This window comes from Alligator mississippiensis, chromosome 2 (assembly GCF_030867095.1).
Source record: "Alligator mississippiensis isolate rAllMis1 chromosome 2, rAllMis1, whole genome shotgun sequence".
NCBI lineage: Eukaryota > Metazoa > Chordata > Crocodylia > Alligatoridae > Alligator > Alligator mississippiensis.
This window is the reverse complement of record NC_081825.1, coordinates 286,245,303-286,265,150: the sequence shown is the minus strand read 5'-3', so window position 1 is coordinate 286,265,150 and position 19,848 is coordinate 286,245,303. Positions and strand designations below refer to the sequence as shown.

At 46.1% G+C, this 19,848-nt stretch overlaps 1 protein-coding gene across 4 annotated transcripts in view; it reads left to right on the top strand.

Moving 5' to 3' along the window:
* LOC102561858 (uncharacterized) overlaps positions 1 to 19,848 on the top strand; it is a 101,173-nt gene that overhangs the window by 57,599 nt on the left and 23,726 nt on the right. For 3 of the 4 annotated variants that reach the window (XM_006267953.4, XM_019481558.2, XM_059723256.1), the window contains exons 2-8: positions 1,238 to 1,829; positions 2,983 to 3,094; positions 7,257 to 7,331; positions 15,246 to 15,346; positions 16,812 to 16,904; positions 17,917 to 18,049; positions 19,061 to 19,171. In XM_006267953.4, the coding sequence (XP_006268015.3) occupies positions 1,369 to 1,829; positions 2,983 to 3,094; positions 7,257 to 7,331; positions 15,246 to 15,346; positions 16,812 to 16,904; positions 17,917 to 18,049; positions 19,061 to 19,171 (1,086 nt within the window). In that variant the 5' untranslated portion in view covers positions 1,238 to 1,368. The remainder of the gene's footprint in view (positions 1 to 1,237; positions 1,830 to 2,982; positions 3,095 to 7,256; positions 7,332 to 15,245; positions 15,347 to 16,811; positions 16,905 to 17,916; positions 18,050 to 19,060; positions 19,172 to 19,848) is intronic. The other variant, XM_059723255.1, reaches the window with a different exon arrangement.

Below are 19,848 nucleotides of genomic sequence, written 5' to 3'. Positions count from 1 at the left end.
CCCCAAGTCAGGGGCTTAATAGGAAAGTCTCCCTTAGTCCACAGACCTAAGGGGCATCCTTGGCATAATTTAGACCCACCCCTCAATAAGTCTCCCACACTGGTCACAAGGAGAACTTTATTGATTACAGGGGGTAGGGCGGAAACAGGGTAAAAGGTAGAGCGGTAACATAGAAATATCAGAGGAATATCAGAGGAATCCCATAGAGCAAACCAGTATGGCTGATGTAGCCTTTTGATCTTGCATCTGAGTTACTGTAAGCTAAATATCTAGTCAGCTCTCGAGTAGCTTACTCACACGCATCATCCAGAGGTGGTTGGAGTTTTCCTCTGGGGCAGGGCACTCTTGGAGCATGCGGTGATGAGGAGAGAGCCAGGTTCAGATTCACCGGGGTGACCGCATGGCTAATGGCTCCCCTTCTTCCTGGCCCGGGCCTTTAAATAACCTTTCTGACCTCAGCAGCCCTGTCCAATTGAAGCTGCCAGTGCCGGCCACTAGCCAACCAATTAAAAAAGCATCACTGGCTACCTGGGCCGGTGAGCGGGACTTTTCCCTCCCCCTCCCCAGGTGACCAGAGAATCCGCCTCCGAGGCACCAGGCTTTTGTCATGTAGACAGGGAGGAAGATCCCCCGCCCTGAGGGATTCAACACCAGCCTCTCACGCTGGCAGAGACAGATTTCTGGAGAGCGACACAGACGGTGGCATTTCTGCTACAGTCACTGATACTCCTCCAAGAACTCCTATGAGACTGTCCCCGGTAGAGACAGGTCCTGCAAGAGATTCTGCAGGACATTAGCTCTCTAAGGTCTCCACATGGGAGCTATGTTACTGTCTGCTGAGCTAGACATGCATATCTTACTGCTTTTATGATAGATTTTCCCTGTAAAGCTCTTAGTTTAATAACCAGTTATTTTCTTTATGAGAGCTGGCTGGTCACTGATTAACCCTGCCATTGCCCCGAGAGAACAGGATTGCAGGTGCTGCACTAATGTCAGACCTGTGGGGAGGATGACAGTGAATTGTTAGAAGCTAGTCTGTAACCCAAGCCTCCAGTTTGGAAGCAGAAGGATGTAGATGCCTTTCCTGAGAGAAGTGACAACTGGAGTGAGGTGCCCTTGGGGAGAACAGAACTGATCAGAGGTGCAGTTATCCTGAGTACTGTGACGGTGAGAAATGCCATAGAAAAGTCTTTTGGTACGTCAATAAACTTCTGGTTATATTGTCTCTCTGTTGCAGATGAAGCCATTTGTCAAGTCATAGGTCAAAAGAACTTTTTTGATGCTTGTAATTATATTTTTGATCTGGAACAATCTAAGACTGTGGATAAAGCTAAGATTGATGCACTTTACAACAAACTAGAAGAGAGAATGTGGGAACTTGTGAAAACAGCAGTTCAGAGTGGTGATGGTGTGTTACTAGAGCCCCTGAAATCAGTAGCTGCCTCACTGGAGTGGCAGAAACAGAAAAAAAAAGAACAGTTTGATAGTAACAATGAAATGGAAGGCACTTCAACCTGGAGACCAAAATACTGGAATAAAGATCTGGCGAATCTGTTAATAGACTGCATGGCAGCACAGTTCCCCTCCGCTGAATTTGCCATTAGCACAGATGAGATGGCACTAAAAAAACATCTGAAGCAACTGGAAACCACAGTTCTTCCCACCTTGGAATGCAGAAGAGCTTTCTTCAAAGAAGCAGGATTGCTCACCATCTACAGGAAATGCTGTAATGTCTGCTTATCTTCTCACCTTACCACACTTATAGACTGTGACTTTAACTTCAGCACATGTCTTTTAGTTTATGAATGGGGCCTTAACATGTGCAAAAGGTATGTTCTAATCCAAACATCTCCTCTTTGTTTTTAGATCTCTCAGTATTTCTTTCCTCATTTCTAAACATGGTCTCTATTTAGCTTCAATCTGGCAATACTAGGACCATGAAGAAAATCAACTACTCCCCCCAAATTAGCTTTGTTCAATGTTTATTTTAATCTCTCCTAAGTGGTTAGATAACATTGAGGGCTTTACAGATTGTTCTTTATCAGGAGAAGAAATGAATGGTATCAGGTACTGCTTTATTGCAGTCCTGTTTATTTACAGAAAATGGACATGAGGTCCTGTGTCCTTGGACACAGTCTCTTCTTTGCTCACAATTGCAGGTCATTTTTCCCCCCAAAAACCCACTCTGCCCCAAAACATTTCAGGTTGGCTTTCACTTCTTGTTTTGCCGCTAGTGCCTTTCTTTCTGTCCCTTTCGTTTTCTTGCTGGCTCCTCTGTCTGCTTCTGGCTCATCATAGGCAGAAGGTGGTGTGCTCCATCTTAGAGTGGAATAATCATCATCATTTTCATTGCTTTGTTCTGCATCCCTCTAGTTTGTCTCCTTCCAGGTGGTTCCCATTATTGATCAAAGCATTATACAGGTGCTTTCTTTAGCAGGGGCAGTACTTCTTCCTCTTCAGTGGTGAATGGCACAATGTCTTCAATAATAGAGTTTCTGCGCTTGCTTTCAGCACACTGGTAATGGATGCAGTTCCTTCAACATACCTAGAACCCCCTCCTATCTATCGGGGCTGCTTCAGTTATCCTCATTACCAGAATATCATCATGCCTCACACTAATTAATGTGCTTCTTCTCACAACAACCTGTTGAAGTAGGGGAATGCTGCAGAAAGAATTGAGGACAGGCACGGGGGGCATCAGGAAAATGAGGTGGTAATTAGGAAATAGGGAAAAAGGGGCAAAGAAAGGTGGTAGGCTTGGGAGGGTGTGAACAATCATTATTCTTGTACAAGCTGCTTCCTAGCTGAGAGACTTGGGGTGTTCTGTGCCCACAATTACCCAGTTTTGCTCAGCATGCCCCAAAATTGACCTGAGCCAAGCTACATAAGGCAGATAAGGTCTGAACTGTGATGGGATAGGGCACAAAGCTGCTGGAAATGGCCATGCCTGTTGAGCTCTGCTTTTTTTGTGTGCAATTGCAGTGAGAAGCTTCTGCAACCCAGTTGGACTCTGGAGCAGGAGGTCTCCGTGGAGGCCTTGTGTCTTGTGCGGATTTTTTCAAATCTGGAGGAAAAACTACTTGCAGCTGCAAAGGTAAGAGCACACAGGTTTAACAAATTTCATCGTTACCCCACACCCACCTTTCTTAATTATACGCTGTTTTTTTTGGTATGACTCGTGCATAGAAAAGGTCAGCGAGTCTTGCCCAGCTGGCTCTGAATTGACTCTGCTCTGCAGCCTATTTTTTTAGGAGAGTAATGAAAATGTTCAACCCAGAGAATGAAGTGAGTGGTGCTGGAGCCCTCGGTGTGGTTCTTGGCACACACGTGCCCAGGTTACCCATCCCCATATCATTATTGCATTGGCTGTTTCTGTAAAGAAGCCAAGAACTGAAGGCCCATGGACAATGATTAATTTGCTTCCATTTACTGGGCGAGGCCATGTTCTTCTGGCATGTTGGCAGGGAAATGCTAGAAAGCTTACAGTGCTTTGCATCATCCTAGTGCTGCATGAGCTATGCTCTGGGAAAATCCATTTCACTTACATAATACCAGAGGACTGATGGTACAGAGAGAGGGGGGGATGAAATGCACTGCCGAAATTCCGGAATTGTATGAGGACATTAATTGGACTATAGTCTGGTGTAATGGCTGCCATCCCTTTCAACATGTCATTCAGACTAGTGAGGCCACTGGATCTTAGTAGCAGTGGGTCTGTGGATCCTCGCACAATTCACTTCCAGCCTGCTCCCAGAGTAGTCTTCCTTCCACACTAATCCAGCAGGGCTGGCATAGACACCCCCAGTAGAACATACAGGGTCATGCAGACGCCCATCCCCTTGCATAGTTTCTACATAAGGGTTCAGTGTGGCTGAAGGCCTTGGGATGCATACATGACCTTAGTTTCCAAAGCTGGTAGAAAGCTCTTTGAAGGATGCTCTGTTTATGTGTGGCTTACAAATGAATTAGAATTGTCTGACTGAAGCTTCTGCATGAGGGGTTTTCCACTGGCAGTGATGAGACCAATGTCTCCAAATCCAGCAGCTCTTTTTAATGCAGCTAAACCCCCAAAGCAGCAGCACGGGCATTTCCCTGGCTTTGGAAAGGCTTTCACTTTCTATTTCTATTTCTCAGCTGCTCTCAAACCACACCCGCTGACAATCTGTCCTTAGAGGGATAGGGAAAATCTATTACGTACAGTAAGATGAACCAAAAACTGAGGAGCTTTGTAGGTTCTCGTACGTCCCTCAGGAATTCAGAAAGGAAAAGGTATATTTAGTCAGATCCATACTTGTGTAGGCCCCAGCTTTGGAAAGTACTTAAACTTGGGGCTGAGTCTTATTGATTTCAGTACTTAAAGGTAAGCACATGCTTATTTGTTTTTGTGAGTCTGGACCACACGGAAAAACACATATCTTCCTGTTCTCTTTTCTGTCTCTATTTCAGAAGAAGAAGTGGCTATAATCACACTAGGCTCAGTAGCCATCTGTTCATGTGTGAGTCACTACCAAACCATCACATATAATAGTCATTGTGAAATTAGCCTCTTTTTCTTTTGTAAAATGACTGTATGTCAGGATACATGAACAAGCTTATGAATTCTTCTTTGAAGATAGCTTTCTCATGGTGTCTGACTGGGCTTGCAAGTCGCATGGCACTCTGTTCGTTCCTGAAGTGGACAACTAGAATGGCCCAAATAGAAGAATAGCCTTGGCGAATAAAGAATATTCTCCTGAACACCCTCGTCTGCTGTGATGAGGATTGCCCTTTATTTCTGCAAATATAAAACTGCTTGCTTGAACGTTTACTAGTAGTGAGAGGTACACTCAATTCAAATAGACATTCATGGGTTGAATCCTAAACATAGTTTGCTGTATTCAGAAAAGCTCTGGTCTTCAATCTCATCTCTCTAGGATGAGCACTGGTATCACTAGCTTGAATGTGTTTGTTGCTGGGTGGAGCACAATTGGGGTGCTCACCATTTAGCGTGGGCTGCAGCAGGCTGGAGAGGTGCTTGCATGGAGGGAGGCCTGGAGACACCCATGAGGAGTCATTTTTAAGGGGAAAGGTGTGTGGTGGAGCACCAGCGGGGAGCTCACCACTGAAGGGCTGTTGCAGGCTCTGAGTGAGCCTGCTTTGTGAGCAGCAGGGAAGAGCCTTCCCCCAGGAACCAATTTTAAGGGGGAAAGTGGGTGGCTGAGCACCTTTGGAGTCTGCCACTTTAAGGAAGAGAGCAGGCAGGAGGCAGGTGCAGGCGCAGGCTAGCCCTGATGAAGTAGCCATCTGAAGATCCTGGCTCTCATGGCTGATGCAGCAGTCTGCTGCTAGCAGCTGACTGCCCTGCTACTCAAGGAACATCTTGGAGGTAATGGCAGGAGCTATGGGGATGGCTGGAAGCTCCTGGTCCTGGGTATGACTGTAAACTGCACCCTGCTGGGGATGGGTGGCTTGGTGGGACTATCTGTGATGGGACAGTCCCCCAAAAATGCCAGTCTAGTTAGCACCCCGGTGAGAGGTGAGTAGGGGCGCCTGAAAACCTCAGCCCTTGCCAATAGGTAGGTTCTTAAGACTGGAGAGTAGTGGGGTTAGGCACACCTGTGTGAGTGGCACCTGAGCTCGGAGGGGTGCAAGACCCTAGAGACTAGTGGGGCCAGGCATGCCTGTGTGAATGGCACCTGAGCCCATTGGGGTGCAAGACCCTGGAGCCCCAGAGAGTGGTAAGAGTAGAATTAAGGCCCAGAGAGCAGTGAAAGTGCAGGTCCAGGTAAGTCTTTGGATGCCTGAGGCCTCATGTGGACCTGATGCCAAGCAGGCAGCATAGAAAGAGCTGTGGGTAAAAGGGGTGAGAACAGGTTCCAATTAGTGAACCAGTGAATTGAGTTACCCAGTGCAGGGCTAGGAGCAGTCAGCCCAGTGTTTGGCAAATTGCCCAGCCACCGTGTAGATGAGGGTTGGGGGACAGGCTCAAAAGGCTACGCCAGGGATGGTCAAGGAGTGCAGAGACAAGCCTAATGGCCTATGTGGTTGCTCAAAGGTGCAGGGTGGAGTGAATGTGGCCTGGTAAGGGGCAAGAGTGTGAGAGGCCTGGTGAGAGCAGGCAGAGTGGTAGAGGCCCCAGTGAGAGGGGGGCAGTGAGGCCCTGAATAGGGCAGCACGAGAAAGACTTAACACTGTGCCGAGCTGGGCCTGGCCTCAGTCTGAAGCATAGCACAACTCACGAATGTCATCTGCGAGGCATAGGACATGATAAAAGGGGTACCGTCCATGAACAGCAGGGTGCTCAAAGGGCAGCCTCCCACCTCATTAACATCTTATTACATGTAACATCTAATTTACAACAAGGCATGGCAGACAAGTAAGGTGGGTGGCCTTCCCAAAGACAAGTGGTGGGCTGGTACTGTGACCAGAGCTGAGAGTTTGCCTCTGTCACAGTTGCCCTCTGTAGTGGAGGTCAGACATATGCAGGTATTGGTGTTCCTGTGGCCCCAGTGTCAGGATTTCATTCCAAAGTTGCATGCAGTGGTAGGGACATGGAGCTGGGGGAAACCCATCAGAAACTGAAAGAAGTAGTTTTAAAACTTAAAAATGGGAAATCAATTCCCTTCTTCTGGTGTTGGGGATTGCCATTTAATAGCTGACCTTGCCTCTGATGGAGCATATGGCCTGCTCTTGCCAGTCTCTAGCCATTTCCCCATCATGCACAGGCATGTCTTCACTGTAATGGTAGTCTGAGGTGTTGTTTCTAACGTGTCTGTCTGTCTGTCTCTCCTCTGACTTGCTATGGCTGGCCCATTTGTAGGGCTGGCGGCAATTGCAGCCTAAGTACTGCTGCTGTTGAAGCAGTGGGGACACAGCTAGCTGTGCTCCTGATCCAAAATTTTTGTGCAGCTTCAGTGTTTTGTGGGGGGTAATCACTGCCTCTAGCTAAGTTAAGCTGAGAGAGGTTAACTCAAGTGCAGAGAACTCAAGCTACCAGTGCAGTGAGGACAAGCCCATAGACTGTAGACTCCAAACACATGGTATATGTATGTGTGTGTGTCTATACATACACACATGCACAGAGAGAGAGAGAGATCTCAAACAGAACAATGTTCTTATGACAGTTGTATGTTGTCCAGCTTTATGTTAAAAAGGACTAGACAGGGAATAGTTAGAGACCAAAGGTCTTCCAGTCCAGTGGGGTGGTGGGAGTGGTGGAAACTTGACACACAAATGGCTTCTGATTTTAAACGCTTTCAATATATTCTTTTATGCAGGAGGAAGTAAGAGAAGCACTGAAAGAAGCCATTACTCCCAGGAAAAAACTGGTCACAGACACTACAGTTGTTAAGGTAAATTGAAGGCTGAACCCAACACCTCACATTTCTTTTAGCATAACTGTTGTTACAAGCACAATTGTGAAAATTTGGTGTGCTCCAATTGTATAGGATCTAGGCAAAAATCTGCTCTGTCACACACCAGAAATCCTATTGATTCCAGCTAAGTGGCTGCTAGGCCTCCACAAACAGGGAAGTATTTGATTCGGATTCAACTGATTCGGAGGACAGTGATTTGATTCAGAGATTTGGATCACTGTCCTGAATTGATTCGGCTAAATCAGCTTTGGAAGATTCAGCGTTGATTCAGACAGATTCGGTGATTCAGATCAGTTGGGGAGAGGCAGGCACAGCTGGGCAGCTCCTCTGACTGTGCCTGCCTTTCCCTGGGTGGGGGGAGCTGCAGGAGAAGCCCCCATGGCTGTTCTGCCCAGCCCCATCCCTCACCTGGCCCCAGCCTCCTGGCACTTAAAAAAAAAGCCCTGCACTCACCAGCTCTGGCAGCAGCAATTGGGTCCTCTGGGTGCTCGTGGCAGAGCCCCCCCATGCAACACAGGCAGTGGGGGACAGTGGAGATCACCTCTTTCCTGCCTGGCACCCACACAGCAGCTGCCTCATGGCATGGGTGCTGCGTGGCACCACAGGGCACCGTGTGCTGTCTGGGAGCTGGGGCCACTGGGGCTGAGTGAGTAATATGCTCTCCTGCCCTGCCAGTCCCAGCCCCAATCCCTCCCTCTCCCAATCCCTTCCCTTCCCTTCTCCCTCCTCCAACCCCAACAGACTTACCAGCTGGAGGCAGCTGTCAGCTGCCTGTTTAGTCTATGGGTGAATCTCTGAATTGGCCAAATCTTTTCCGAAATTTTTCTGAATCAATTCGGATGCTTCGAATCAATTCGGAGCTTTTACTTGGTCTCTCAATTCAATTTGGATTTGGAGATTCAGTCCCTGAATCGGGCAGAATCTCTTCTGAATTGAATCGACTACCGAAGCTTTGCACAGCCCTAGTGGCGGCTCCATAACTGAGATCAGTTTTCCCTCTTGCGTATATAACGGAAGAAAGAGATCAAGTTCCCTGTGTCTTGTATCATGAGTAATAGCCTGATCTCGCTGCCCATGATGTCACTGAGAGGTTTGGACTGAGGATCACACTGGGAGTGCTGGAACTACTGCTGCATGAAATATAAATGTTTTTATACCATGCAGCATATGGGTATAGAGAAGATTTTCCAAGCATAGCATCTACTTGGCAATTGCTTGCATCCTGTTCCCTGCATGTTGTGTACAAGTTGAGAGTAAACTGGTCCATATGCTATTTCTACTCTCATGGTAACACTGCAGGTGGCATTATGTTCCAAAAACACCACTACAGGTGATTTGCCTGGAAACATATGGAGAGCCAGTGTGAAGAGCTTTGGGAAATAGTTTTGTTTTAGTCAGTGTCTTGTGCTGCATTTACAGTGGGATTTTCCTCCAGTTCCCTAGAAGAAGGCAGTGTAGTTCTAACAAGCCTGCTTGGCCTGAGTTCTACATTGCAGTGTGATGGCCGTATCTCCTGGATAATAAGAGGGCTGGATATATCAAAGGCCTTGCAAATTCTTACTGAGGTGGACATGGAAATCATGGCATATTGCACAGTGATATACAACTGTCAGTTAACAGCTGAGACTATTTCAGTGCACGGTGTGTGTGCACTACAAAGGAGTGGTCTGAAAGGGGCAGGAGCAGAATGATAATCACAGAGCAGATCATGCTGATTTCTGAGCTATAAGCCAGAAGAAAGAACAAGGGCCAGTGTTCGGCTCTAAATCCTTATTGGGCCTCAAATAGGCCTTGACGTTTGGTCTTGAACTAAGAGATGCTGAAATAACAAGCAACTGGGCTGAGTACAGGGTGAAGTGTAAAGGACTGATATGCAGGAGGACTGACTAGATGAGTGATTCTCAGCCAGGGTGCCGTGAGATCCTTTTGAGAGTGCCACAGGATGATGCACACTTAACATTAGCATGGTTAGGTGTGCAAACCTACACACAATTCACACGTTAAAGCTCTCTGCAACAGGAGAATTGCTCTAGTATTTATCTTTAGTCAAGCAACAAGTAAAAACTAAGAGCTGGCATTTTTTAAAGGGAGACTGGAGTCTAATGAGGGGTGCCTTGAGTTTAACAAAGTGAAAAAAATGTTTGGACTGGATCATAGAATCTATGAAAGCTGTAAAGCTCTAGTATGTCCTCAAGTCCACCCTGGGGAGATGTAGCTTATATTGGCAAAATAATTCTTTTGCTCATTTTATATTTTCTAGTTCCCCGATTGAAATAAGTTATACTGACAAAACTGCTGTTTTACTGGCGTAACTGCATTCACATTTAGTTTCTTGCCAGTTTAGTTGTTGGTTAGAGATGTGATTTTTCACAGCGCTAACTGCCAGAAATAGGCCAGCAAAACTGTAAGTGTTGAGTAGGCCCAAAACTCTTTTGAATGATATGTAGTACAGACTGTCTTGTTCAATCTAAGGTTTTGGTCAGGTTCCAAACTCCAGCAGAATGTGCTTACCTGTCTGCCATCCCCACACATTAACAAAGGTATTGTTTACTTCCTGTCCTAATCTGATGCACAGTGCTGTAGCATTCTGGCCAACTGCAGCCATATCTGGCTGAATTTCAGTGGTGGTTGTCATGATAGCAACATCTAGCTGATTATGTTTGAAAGTACTTCGGAATGGATTATATTTGATGAAAAATCCTATATAAATATATGATCCTTATGCAAATATTACCTATGAAAATTAGTTGCTCATCAGCAACACTTCATGAATCCCAGCTCACATTCTCAATGTGTTTCCTGCATCGCCTTTTCTGAACTGAGATATTTATTGTGATTAGTCCATAGGAAGTCCCACCCTGCATGAGTCATTTTCCCTCTGATGCTGCTAGGAGCATTGGTAAAGCATAGGATATTATTCCATCTGTCTATTTTTTCCCATCTGGTCCCCTTCTCCAAAAAGGTTTCATTTCCACAGAGCAGCTCAGGTGGTGGTAAGTTACCACCTGTTCGATTTGATCTAAACTGAAATTGGTGTTTACCCTTCTGGTGCGAAGGAGCAAAGTGCACAGCTTAGCCATCTATCTGACCAGATAAGCTTGACCAGACTGTGGTGACCCTAACAGTTTAGGCCAGACCCATTGCTGACTGCCACCATCGTGAAATACATGCATGGTTGGATCTAGCATTTTGAAAGGGGGGGCAGGGTGCAGATGATGAGGTGCATCATCACATGTAAAAATAACACATTTTTCTCCAGTTAACTAGAAGCTATACACTAGGGCTGGATTATTCAGTTTAAGATTGAAGCAAAAAACAAATATAACTTCTTTGCAATGAGTTTGAAACAATCTGCAGGACTGAAATAGCAGCTTCTAGTAATGAAGCTCCTAACAGACAGCAGAATTGCAGAACAAAGGATAACATGATTGGTAGAACACCAAGACCATTAAAAAAGAGAGGGTTGTAGAATGAGGAGTTTAGAAGGGATCAGGTAGATAATAATGAGCCATGAAGTCAAGTGACTCCCTCAGTGCTGCCTGACTAGAAATGCTGTTGCCACTTCCAGGCAGTTGGTTTTAAACCTTGGGTGGAGTAGTGTAACACGGACCTTAGGGCTTCTGGTACTTCGAGGGAGAAACAGCAGCAGAGAGAGCCTCAGGTGAGGATGGCTGCTCAGTATGAGCCGCTCCCTTGGGATTTATAGGCTATGAGTGCCTATTGCAGGGCTGGCTGCTCTGCAATAGTATAACAGGGTAGATCCCTGCATAGGAAGCAGGACACTGCTACAGCAGTTTGGCAGAAGCAGTAAGCTGCTCTGGAACCCAAGAAATAAGCCAACAAGCCTAAGTAGAAGATACCTGTATGTAGCTGGGGAAGCCACATGACCAGAAAAGGGTCTATGCGGCACATAAGCCCAGAGCCTGATTCAGGATGGCCAGTTTAGCCCTGGAGCCTGAAAGGGGAAGAGCTGTCCAGAGAGATGGCTGTGACTGAGATCTGGCTATACCTGAGAGCAATGAGTAAGGAGCTGAGGTTCTGGCAGGGGATGAGTAGGGGTTTTGTTATACAGCCACTAGGCTAAGAGTTTAGTTATAGCCAAAGGGTTTATGCCTTTTATTTAAATGTTAACCAGCAGTTTGGGTTGGGACTATCAGGGGTAAGAGGAGATCCCAGTAGAGTCAGAGAGGCATTGTGAGGCTTGAGCCTGCTAAGGGGCAAGAAATAAACTGTAGTGTAGCCCAAGCAGGTAAGAACTGGGGCCGGGAGCCCAAAGATGGAGGGAAAGAGACAGACACAGGGTGTGGGACCTGGTACCTTAGAGTGGCAGAATTGGGGCCAAAGGCCCAGCACCTGAGAAAGGCAGTGATAGAGTCAGGGACCCAATGCCCAAGAGGGCAAGAGACAGGTCAGGGGCCTTGTCCCAGTGCCCAAGAAGGGCAGGACAAGAAAACATAAAGGCCTGAAGAGACATGACACTGGACTCAGACCAGGAGCCTACTGAAATGATTGATTGGAAACACCTGTGAGGCATGGGCATCGCTGTAGGGGAGGTCTGAGTCTATGATCATAAGGTAATGAGTGCCTTGGGGGCATGGACAAGCGAGATATGCCCACCTAATATGAGTACTAGATAGGGATCAGTGGAGTCTGAGAAGGACACATTGGCAGGGGGACAGACCAAGGCTTGCTCTAGGATCTTTAGGCAGTTTCTCTTTCAAAATACAATTAAACCAATTAAAAAAAATAGATGTACTGTATATAAGTCAGCAGGACAGGATGATCTTCATTCAAGAGTGCTGAAGGAAATGACCAAAGTCATTGTGGAACCCCTGGCAAAACTCTTCCACAGCTTGTGGCACTCTGGAGAAGTCCCTGAGGACTAGAAGAGGGCCAATGTTGTGCCCATCCACAAGAAGGGCAGGAGGGAGGACCCAGGTAACTATTAGGATTGTGCAAAGCTTCGGGTGCTGATTCGATTTGGAGGAGTTTTGGCTCGATTTGGTGGCCAAATCTCCCAACCCGAATCAAATCAGGTGAACAGTTAAAAGGTCCAAATCAATTTGAAGCTCTCCTGGACTCCATGCTGGTAAGTAGAGGGCAGGGGAGGGGACCATGGGGGGGACCCCTGCAAGGCCCCATCCCTTGCCTGCTCCCCCAAATGCTCCCCTGGCCCCTGCTTGCTCTCCCAGCACCCCCATGGCTGCCCTGCCCGGCCCAGCTCCCAGGTGTTTAAAAAAAAAAAAAAAGCCCCCACTCACCGGCTGCTGCCAGGCAGAGGGGCAATCCCTACTGCACCACACTGTGTGGGGGTCTCTGCCACAAGCCCCTTGACCCCTGCCCGCTCTCCCAGCCCCACCCCCATGGGTGCCCCGCCCTGCCCCAGCTCCCGGCCCTTTAAAAAAAACAAACAAAACCCCTGAACTCACCGGCTCCTGCAGCAGCCTTGGGGCTTCTGGGGGCTTGTGGCAGAGCACCCTTATGCCGTGGGGGGCAGTGGGGATTGCCCCACCGCCTGGCAGGAGCTGGTAAATTGGGCCTTTTTTTTTTTTTTTTTTAAGGGCTGGGAGCTGGGGCAGGTGGGGCAGCCATGGGGGGGTCTGGGAGAGTGGGGGGGGCTCAGGGGGCTCATAGCAAAGCCCCCCATGTGGTGTGGCGCAGTGGGGGGAAGCAGGGATCGCTCTTTTCCTCGGGCCCCCCCCCCCCCCCGCAGCAGTTGGTGAGTGGGATTTTTTTTTTTAAAAGCTGAGAGCTGGGGCCAGGCGGGGCTGGGAGAGATGGCGGGGGAAGGGCCTGTGTGATTCAGAGATTCAGCTGATTCAGCAGCAGCCGATTCTCTGAATCCGATTCAGTCGAATCGATTCGGGACAGTGATTCAAATCGCCGTCCCCCGAATCGGCTGAATCCCAAGTGAATACCAGCCGCTTTGCACGGGCCTAGTAACTATAGGCCAATCAGCCTAACTTCCATCCTAGGGAAAATCCTACAAAAATTCATCAAGGAATTTATCTGCGATAAGCTTGCAGAAGGTAAGATTCTGAATGACAGCCAGCATGGCTTTGTCATGGACAGGTCTTGCCTTACCAACCTCATCTCCTTCTATGACCAGGTAACTCGCCACATGGACACGAGAGAGCAGGTTGACACTGTACACCTTGACTTCCAAAACGCCTTTGATCTAGTATCCCACAATGTCCTCCATGAGAAAATTGGAGGATTGTGGGCTTAACTCCAAGACAGTCAGGTGGGTGAGAAACTGGTTGTGGGATAGGACCCAGGGAGTTGTAGTGAAAGGATCTGTGTCATCCTGGTGAGAAGTGGGCAGCGGTGTCCTGCAGAGGTCAGTGCTTGGTCCAGTACTTTTCAACATCTTTATTAATGACTTGGATGTGGGGGTGAAGAGCTCGCTGGCCAAGTTCATGGATGATACCAAGTTATTGGGGAGCGTGGTCACACTTGAAGATAGGCTACAAATACAGGTGGACCTAGACAGGCTAGGAAGTTGGGCAGATCGGAACTTGATAAAGTTCAACGTCAAGAAATGCAAAGTGCTCCACCTCGGGATGAGCAACCCCCAACACACCTACAGGCTTGGTGGCACCAAACTGACTAGCACCACAAATGAAAGGGACCTGGGGGTAATAATAGACCACAGTATGAATATGAGCCGGTAGTGCGATGCTGTAGCCAGTAGGGCAAATAATACTCTGGCATGCATCAATCGATACATCTCCAGCAAAACCGAGGAGGTGATTCATCCACTCTACTTGGCACTGGTGAGACCACAGCTGGAGTACTGCATTCAGTTCTGGCCACCACACTTTAACAAGGACGTGGACAAGCTTGAGAGAGTCCAAAGAAGAACCACCCATATGATCAGTCATAAAAGGCAAGCCATAGAAGAAAGGCTGAGGAGTTTCAAAGCCACCAGGGGGCATCACGGCTGCCCCTGCAACAGGCAGGTCTGTTGCAAGCAGAAATCAAAAGGGGGTGCCAAGTGTACTCCCCCCTACCCCCCCCCCCCGGATCCATCCCTGAATATATACCTTGCCTCATGCTCACAGGTGGCTTTTTTCCTATAGGCTAATGTTAAAAATACTTATTTTACAAGGTCATGTGAAAGTTACTACTGGATCCCACAGCAATAAAGATATATTTCCCCAAATGTTGGGTCATAAGGTCAAGTGCTGTTAGTGAGGAACAAGGGTATGGACTGATACTGCCATTTTTATTCACCTCACATAGCTCCTGATGTCACAAGGAGCTCCTGGCAATTCAGTGGAAGTATCTGTAGAATTTGATACAGTGCACTCTGCCCAGGTGCCTCAGCTTGGGATGGAGAATGGGCTCTGCACTTCCCCAGAGCATGCACTTATACACATGATTAATGTTTCTAAGGGACACAACAATATTAGGGCTGTGTTATTAGAAGCCATGAAACTAACCACCTCCCTTCATTTCCATGGCTTCTAATAACAGCCCTCTGACAGCTGCTTCCCTTTTGCTGTTTTTGCAGCAGCTGAAGGGAGTACAATTAGCTTCAAGTAGACATTTGCTGGGACAGCTAGTATGCAGTGCATCAGAGTACAGTTAAGTTACAGAGTGGAGCTGAAATATGTTAAATACTTAACCAAAATGCAAATCACCTGTTTCTTCCAAGGTAAGCAATAGGCAACACATTGACTGGAATTGTATTACATAGCTCAGCAAATTATACACTTGTCTGGTTTGCAGGTAAGTGGAGGATACTGTGCTATTAGCAAGAAATAAATCATCCCCAGAGGAAGTAGAGGGACTTTCTTCAAGGTGAAGGAATTGTACCTATTCATATGCATCTAGTGACTTATAAATGACTTCAGACTGTTCAGCTGCTCCTTTTGTAATTAACAGATATTGACAGAAGGGGCAGAAGCTGTCCAGCATCTCAGTGAGCGACTGAGAGAGAGAATGGAAGTGGCATGTCTGGAGGAATTTCAGCACTTTCTGTGGAGGTAACAGGCCTGTCCTTTTCTGCATTCTTGCCTCTGGTAAGAGGAAGAAAAAGAAGAAATGCCAGGGAAAAGAATGGTGACTCGCTGGTTGAACTCATCATCAGATCCCCATTCCTTTCCACAGCAGGCTCCCGTCAAGCCATGACCACACAGTTAGCTCTGCTGGGGTGTGCCAATTTTAAATATTTGTTTCTTAGACTAAGAAGTTTCTTCACCTTCCTTGGATTGTGTGACTATGTGGGTGAGCATATATTTTGGGGAAGGTTAGGTTCCTGGAAATTATACTAAAGGATGCTTTAAACAGTGCTACTGTCCAGGGCTTGACTTCACTGGGTTTTGCATCTGCTTCTGAAGGAGGGTCTTGGGGGACACTTATAGATGTGCTCCAGGAGGCAGGGAGGGGAAGAGAGCCCTTTAAGTAGTACAGCGCTGAGAGATGTGCTAATTAAAAGCACCTGGAGCATCCCTTGTATCAGCAACTCCAGGCTGAAAAATGGCAGTGGGGCACTTTGAACTAAAGCTCATCGAACAAGCTTTTGTTTAAAGCGCCCCGCTACCATTTTTCAGCACAGGGACGCTGATACACTTGATTCTGGAGTCTGCTGAAGCATGATAATTACCACGCTCCAGCATGTATAGGTGCTCAGGAAGACTGTCTTTAAACTGATTTTCCTGACCAAAACATGGGATGAGACCTCCTGTATCTCTTACCTCTTTCAGTGGAAAACTGGGTCCTTGTCCCTCCTTTCTGCCAGTTGCAGAGAGGTCTTATCCTTCATGCTTCTTAGAGAAGAGAGTTTGTTCTATGCTCTACCCTCCTACCTGCTACCCACTAATTTCTTATGGCTCCTTCTTTTCTCTTTTTTTTCTCTTGTGGGGAACTCATTCTGTATATCCCATATAGCAAGGCCTGATTCTTTACTACTTGTAGGTAAAACATTTCTGAAAAAGCATGATTTTTTGTGTGTCCCTTTTCCTATAAATCAACAGAGGGCAAGAACAAAGTGAAAGACTGAGTTGTCTAGCTCTGTTGTATGAGTCACTTCATGACTGAAGCTGTTGACAGATTTCACTGGTAACTCAGGCACACTGAGGTTTTCAGCAGTGCTTTTATCTTCTGGAGTATTTCCCTTTTCCTTGGCTACTTAGAAGAAGGAAGTATTTAGAAAAATAAACAGGAAATTCTCCAACAATCAAGACATTATAAAGCCTAAACTGTGTGAGCTCACAGGATTATCATGATAAAACAAGTCCTGCCCTCCTACCTGGTCAGGACTGGGCCTGGTATCTTTGTCTGTTCCAGGAATTGCTTGGTAGAGTAGACCTGTACTATAAATTGATAAGTAATAGAAAAGATTTGCTTTGTTTTGCTGCTCTGCTAACACACTCTTCAGTGCTGTCTGAAGTATTATGCAGTACGTCATTACAAACCAGAGTCCTTATTACTTTTTTTTTTGTATCCCAGTTATGAAAATGAAGAAAGGAGCCTTCACCAACCTGACAGGCCTTCTGAGAGTTGCACCAAGCTGCAAGTATTTGAGAACTGCATTGTTCTCAGGTTAGAAAATAGACCTTGGGGATATGGGTAGTGAATTGCCTGCTGTATCAACCTCTGCTAGTTCCCCTCAAAGTCAATCAGAGCTTTGCCTCTGACTGGATCAGATCATGTGATCCCCAAACTGCAAAGTGTGTGACTAATTTTATTCATGTGAATTACCCTGTTAAACCAAAGAGACTACTCCTAGGCTGAAGGTTAATGAACGCACAACACTTGGCCTTTTTATTAAAAGGAACAGGAAACAACAAAGTCTGAAAGGAAAGAGGAGGCTGCCTGCACCATAATGCTCATTTTAGTGCCCATGGCAACAGTGAAAAACAAGACCCCATCTGCTTGTCCCAGGTGATATTATCTGCGAATCAGCTGGAGTCAGCCAGAAAAGCCAAACAGGCACAGGGCTTATTTAATATTGGAGCCCATTACTATGGATAGGTTGCTTTTTCTTTCACAGGACATACAATATGTTACTAGAGCTGTGAAGTCTAATCTGATGATTTATGCTGGTTCCACTGAGAAGAAAATGTATAGAAACTTTAAGATATGCTGACCATAAAAACTACACGTTAACCTTTCCCTGAAAAATCTGGGTTTCTAACTGGCAAGCTTGCTCACCTAGGACTTGTATCATACAGAGCCAAAGAACGCTTGGATAATGTATGTCTGTCCAGTCTGCATTTGTCATGCCGTGCATGTAGGCAGCACCTTTGGCATCTCCGTTTATTTGCACACAGTCCTGCATAAGCTGGTCCTATTTGTGCGCTCCATGCCTTCTCCTTCCTGAAAATGGCAGAATTCACACTTGCCAAAACTCTTTTGTGTTTAATTTACGTAAAATGTAGTGTTTGTGTGCATCCAAATATAGTCATTGTGCCCTAAGACCCTGATCCAGTCATGACCTTAAGCATATGAACATTCCCACTGACTGAAGTGAGAGCTGGACCAGCCCTTACAGAGACCGTGGACTGAAAGCAAAGCCCTAACTGACCATACTTTGCATGATGCTTTTTGACAGAGCTGCCTGGCACAAGTTGACGTACATCTATAACACTAATGCTGACATGGATGCCAAAGTAAAGGAAATTATAAGCAGGATAGAAGAAGAGGGTAGAGAATATCTTTGGAAGGCAATTGCTCCGGAAGTCAAGGTATTTGGTACCAATATTAACATCTCATTTTATCCTTGGGCAAGTGCTCATTTTATTTCCTATATCCTCATCCTGGAGATGATATATAGCTTTGTCTGTGGGGATCAATTAATTGATTTGGCTGTTAGAACTGGATCAAAAAGCTCTGTTCAATCTTTCTCATGCTGTTTTATTGGAGCTGTCGACTTTACTGTTCTTACTCAAATCAGCACCAGCTGCTGACCCCATGAACTCAAATCCCAGGCTCTGAAGCAAAGAAGCATGTTGTTAATTTCTAGTGACCATGAATTTCTGAATGGAAAGTGGTGATTCTCAAAGCCCATATGTCTTGGTCAGATCTTGGTTAATTTATGTAGAGAGAAGGTGGATGAGCAGTGTCCATCCTCCATGTCTTGCAACACAAAACATGCAATTGCATTAAAAAGTTAGAAATGCAAAATTGATAAAAGGAATATACAACTTGTTTTAAGGCTCCATGTCCAAAAAATTCACTGGGACCAAAAGTTATCAAGATTGGAAAAGGGACTGCACACTTATGTGGATAATGATAGCTTTGAACATTATAACAGTTAAAGCCAACAGCAATTATGGAAGGAATGTTAAACCTTATGCTTCAGGTTTTAAATTAATCTCTGGCTGTTAGAGGTCAGGATGAGATGTAGCATGGGAGACAGATTACCACCTCTCTGTCTGCTTCGTGATTCTTATACTTCTCTTCTGAAGCATCTGTTACTGGCCACTCTTTGAGACAGGACACCAGAGTAGATGGAGTTGAGTCTGATGCAGTGCAACAGTTCCTGTGCTCCGCGTGGGTATGTTCTCCATAGCATCGTGGTTACAGTTATCACAGCATCAAGAGGCTACCTGTATTCCAAAGCCTTAGGGATTCTGATGTAGGGGCTTAAACTCGATTAGTTTGTTTTGTATCTTTGACACCCCTGATGCATGCCTATGTGCTCTGTGATGTCTTGGATGGACTCCCATTGACTTTGGTTATTTCCTTTTTCTCAGGCAACACTGAAGAAACACTTCAGAAGTCATGATTCTCATCTTGCCAAGTTTCTAGTACCTTTAAAGTCAAACTTGTTAGCATTTGAGAAGAAAGGAACAGATAGTTATGACGTAAGAAAAAAGGAAGTGATTATTGAGAAAACCACCACAAAATATGCTGCTGGAATTTTGGATTGCCAAATATTTCCAAGTTAATCCACACTACCAACAGGCAGTGATTTGAATGAGTTGATGGTTGCAGTCCAATTCCTAATGCATATCACAGATACTACTCAATTTAAAACCCTTGTTGTAATTGCAACAGAAAAGCCAAGAAGTGAATGAGTATGAAGTCTGCATGGAAGCAGAACAGTTATTTCTCTCAGATAGATACCTATCTATCCCCACTTCCATAATCTGTGAAAAACCTGTGCATTTTTAATGCATTTATCTTCACACCCTGATGCGAAGATAAATGCATTACACCCATTTTACAGTTGGAGTTGAGGTACACTGAAGCTAAGGCTCAGACTCACAAAAGGACTTGAGCATCTAAATTCTGTGATCTTTAAACCCCAATCTAATGCTTCAGGAGGCTAAGCTTTTACCTGTATAATTCCCTAGGCTCCTGAGGGTCTGCTGCTGCTCAGAGCAGCCTCCATCAATGCTGAGCAGCTTGGCCCTTGTCTCACTTCTTAGCCTGACTAGGCTCCTCAAATTAGGCATTCCTCTGCTTGTGTCCCCAGGGGTTCTGTCTAGAAAGTATGCTTAGAGCATACCCAGCATGCATCATCATTACTGAGCTCTGT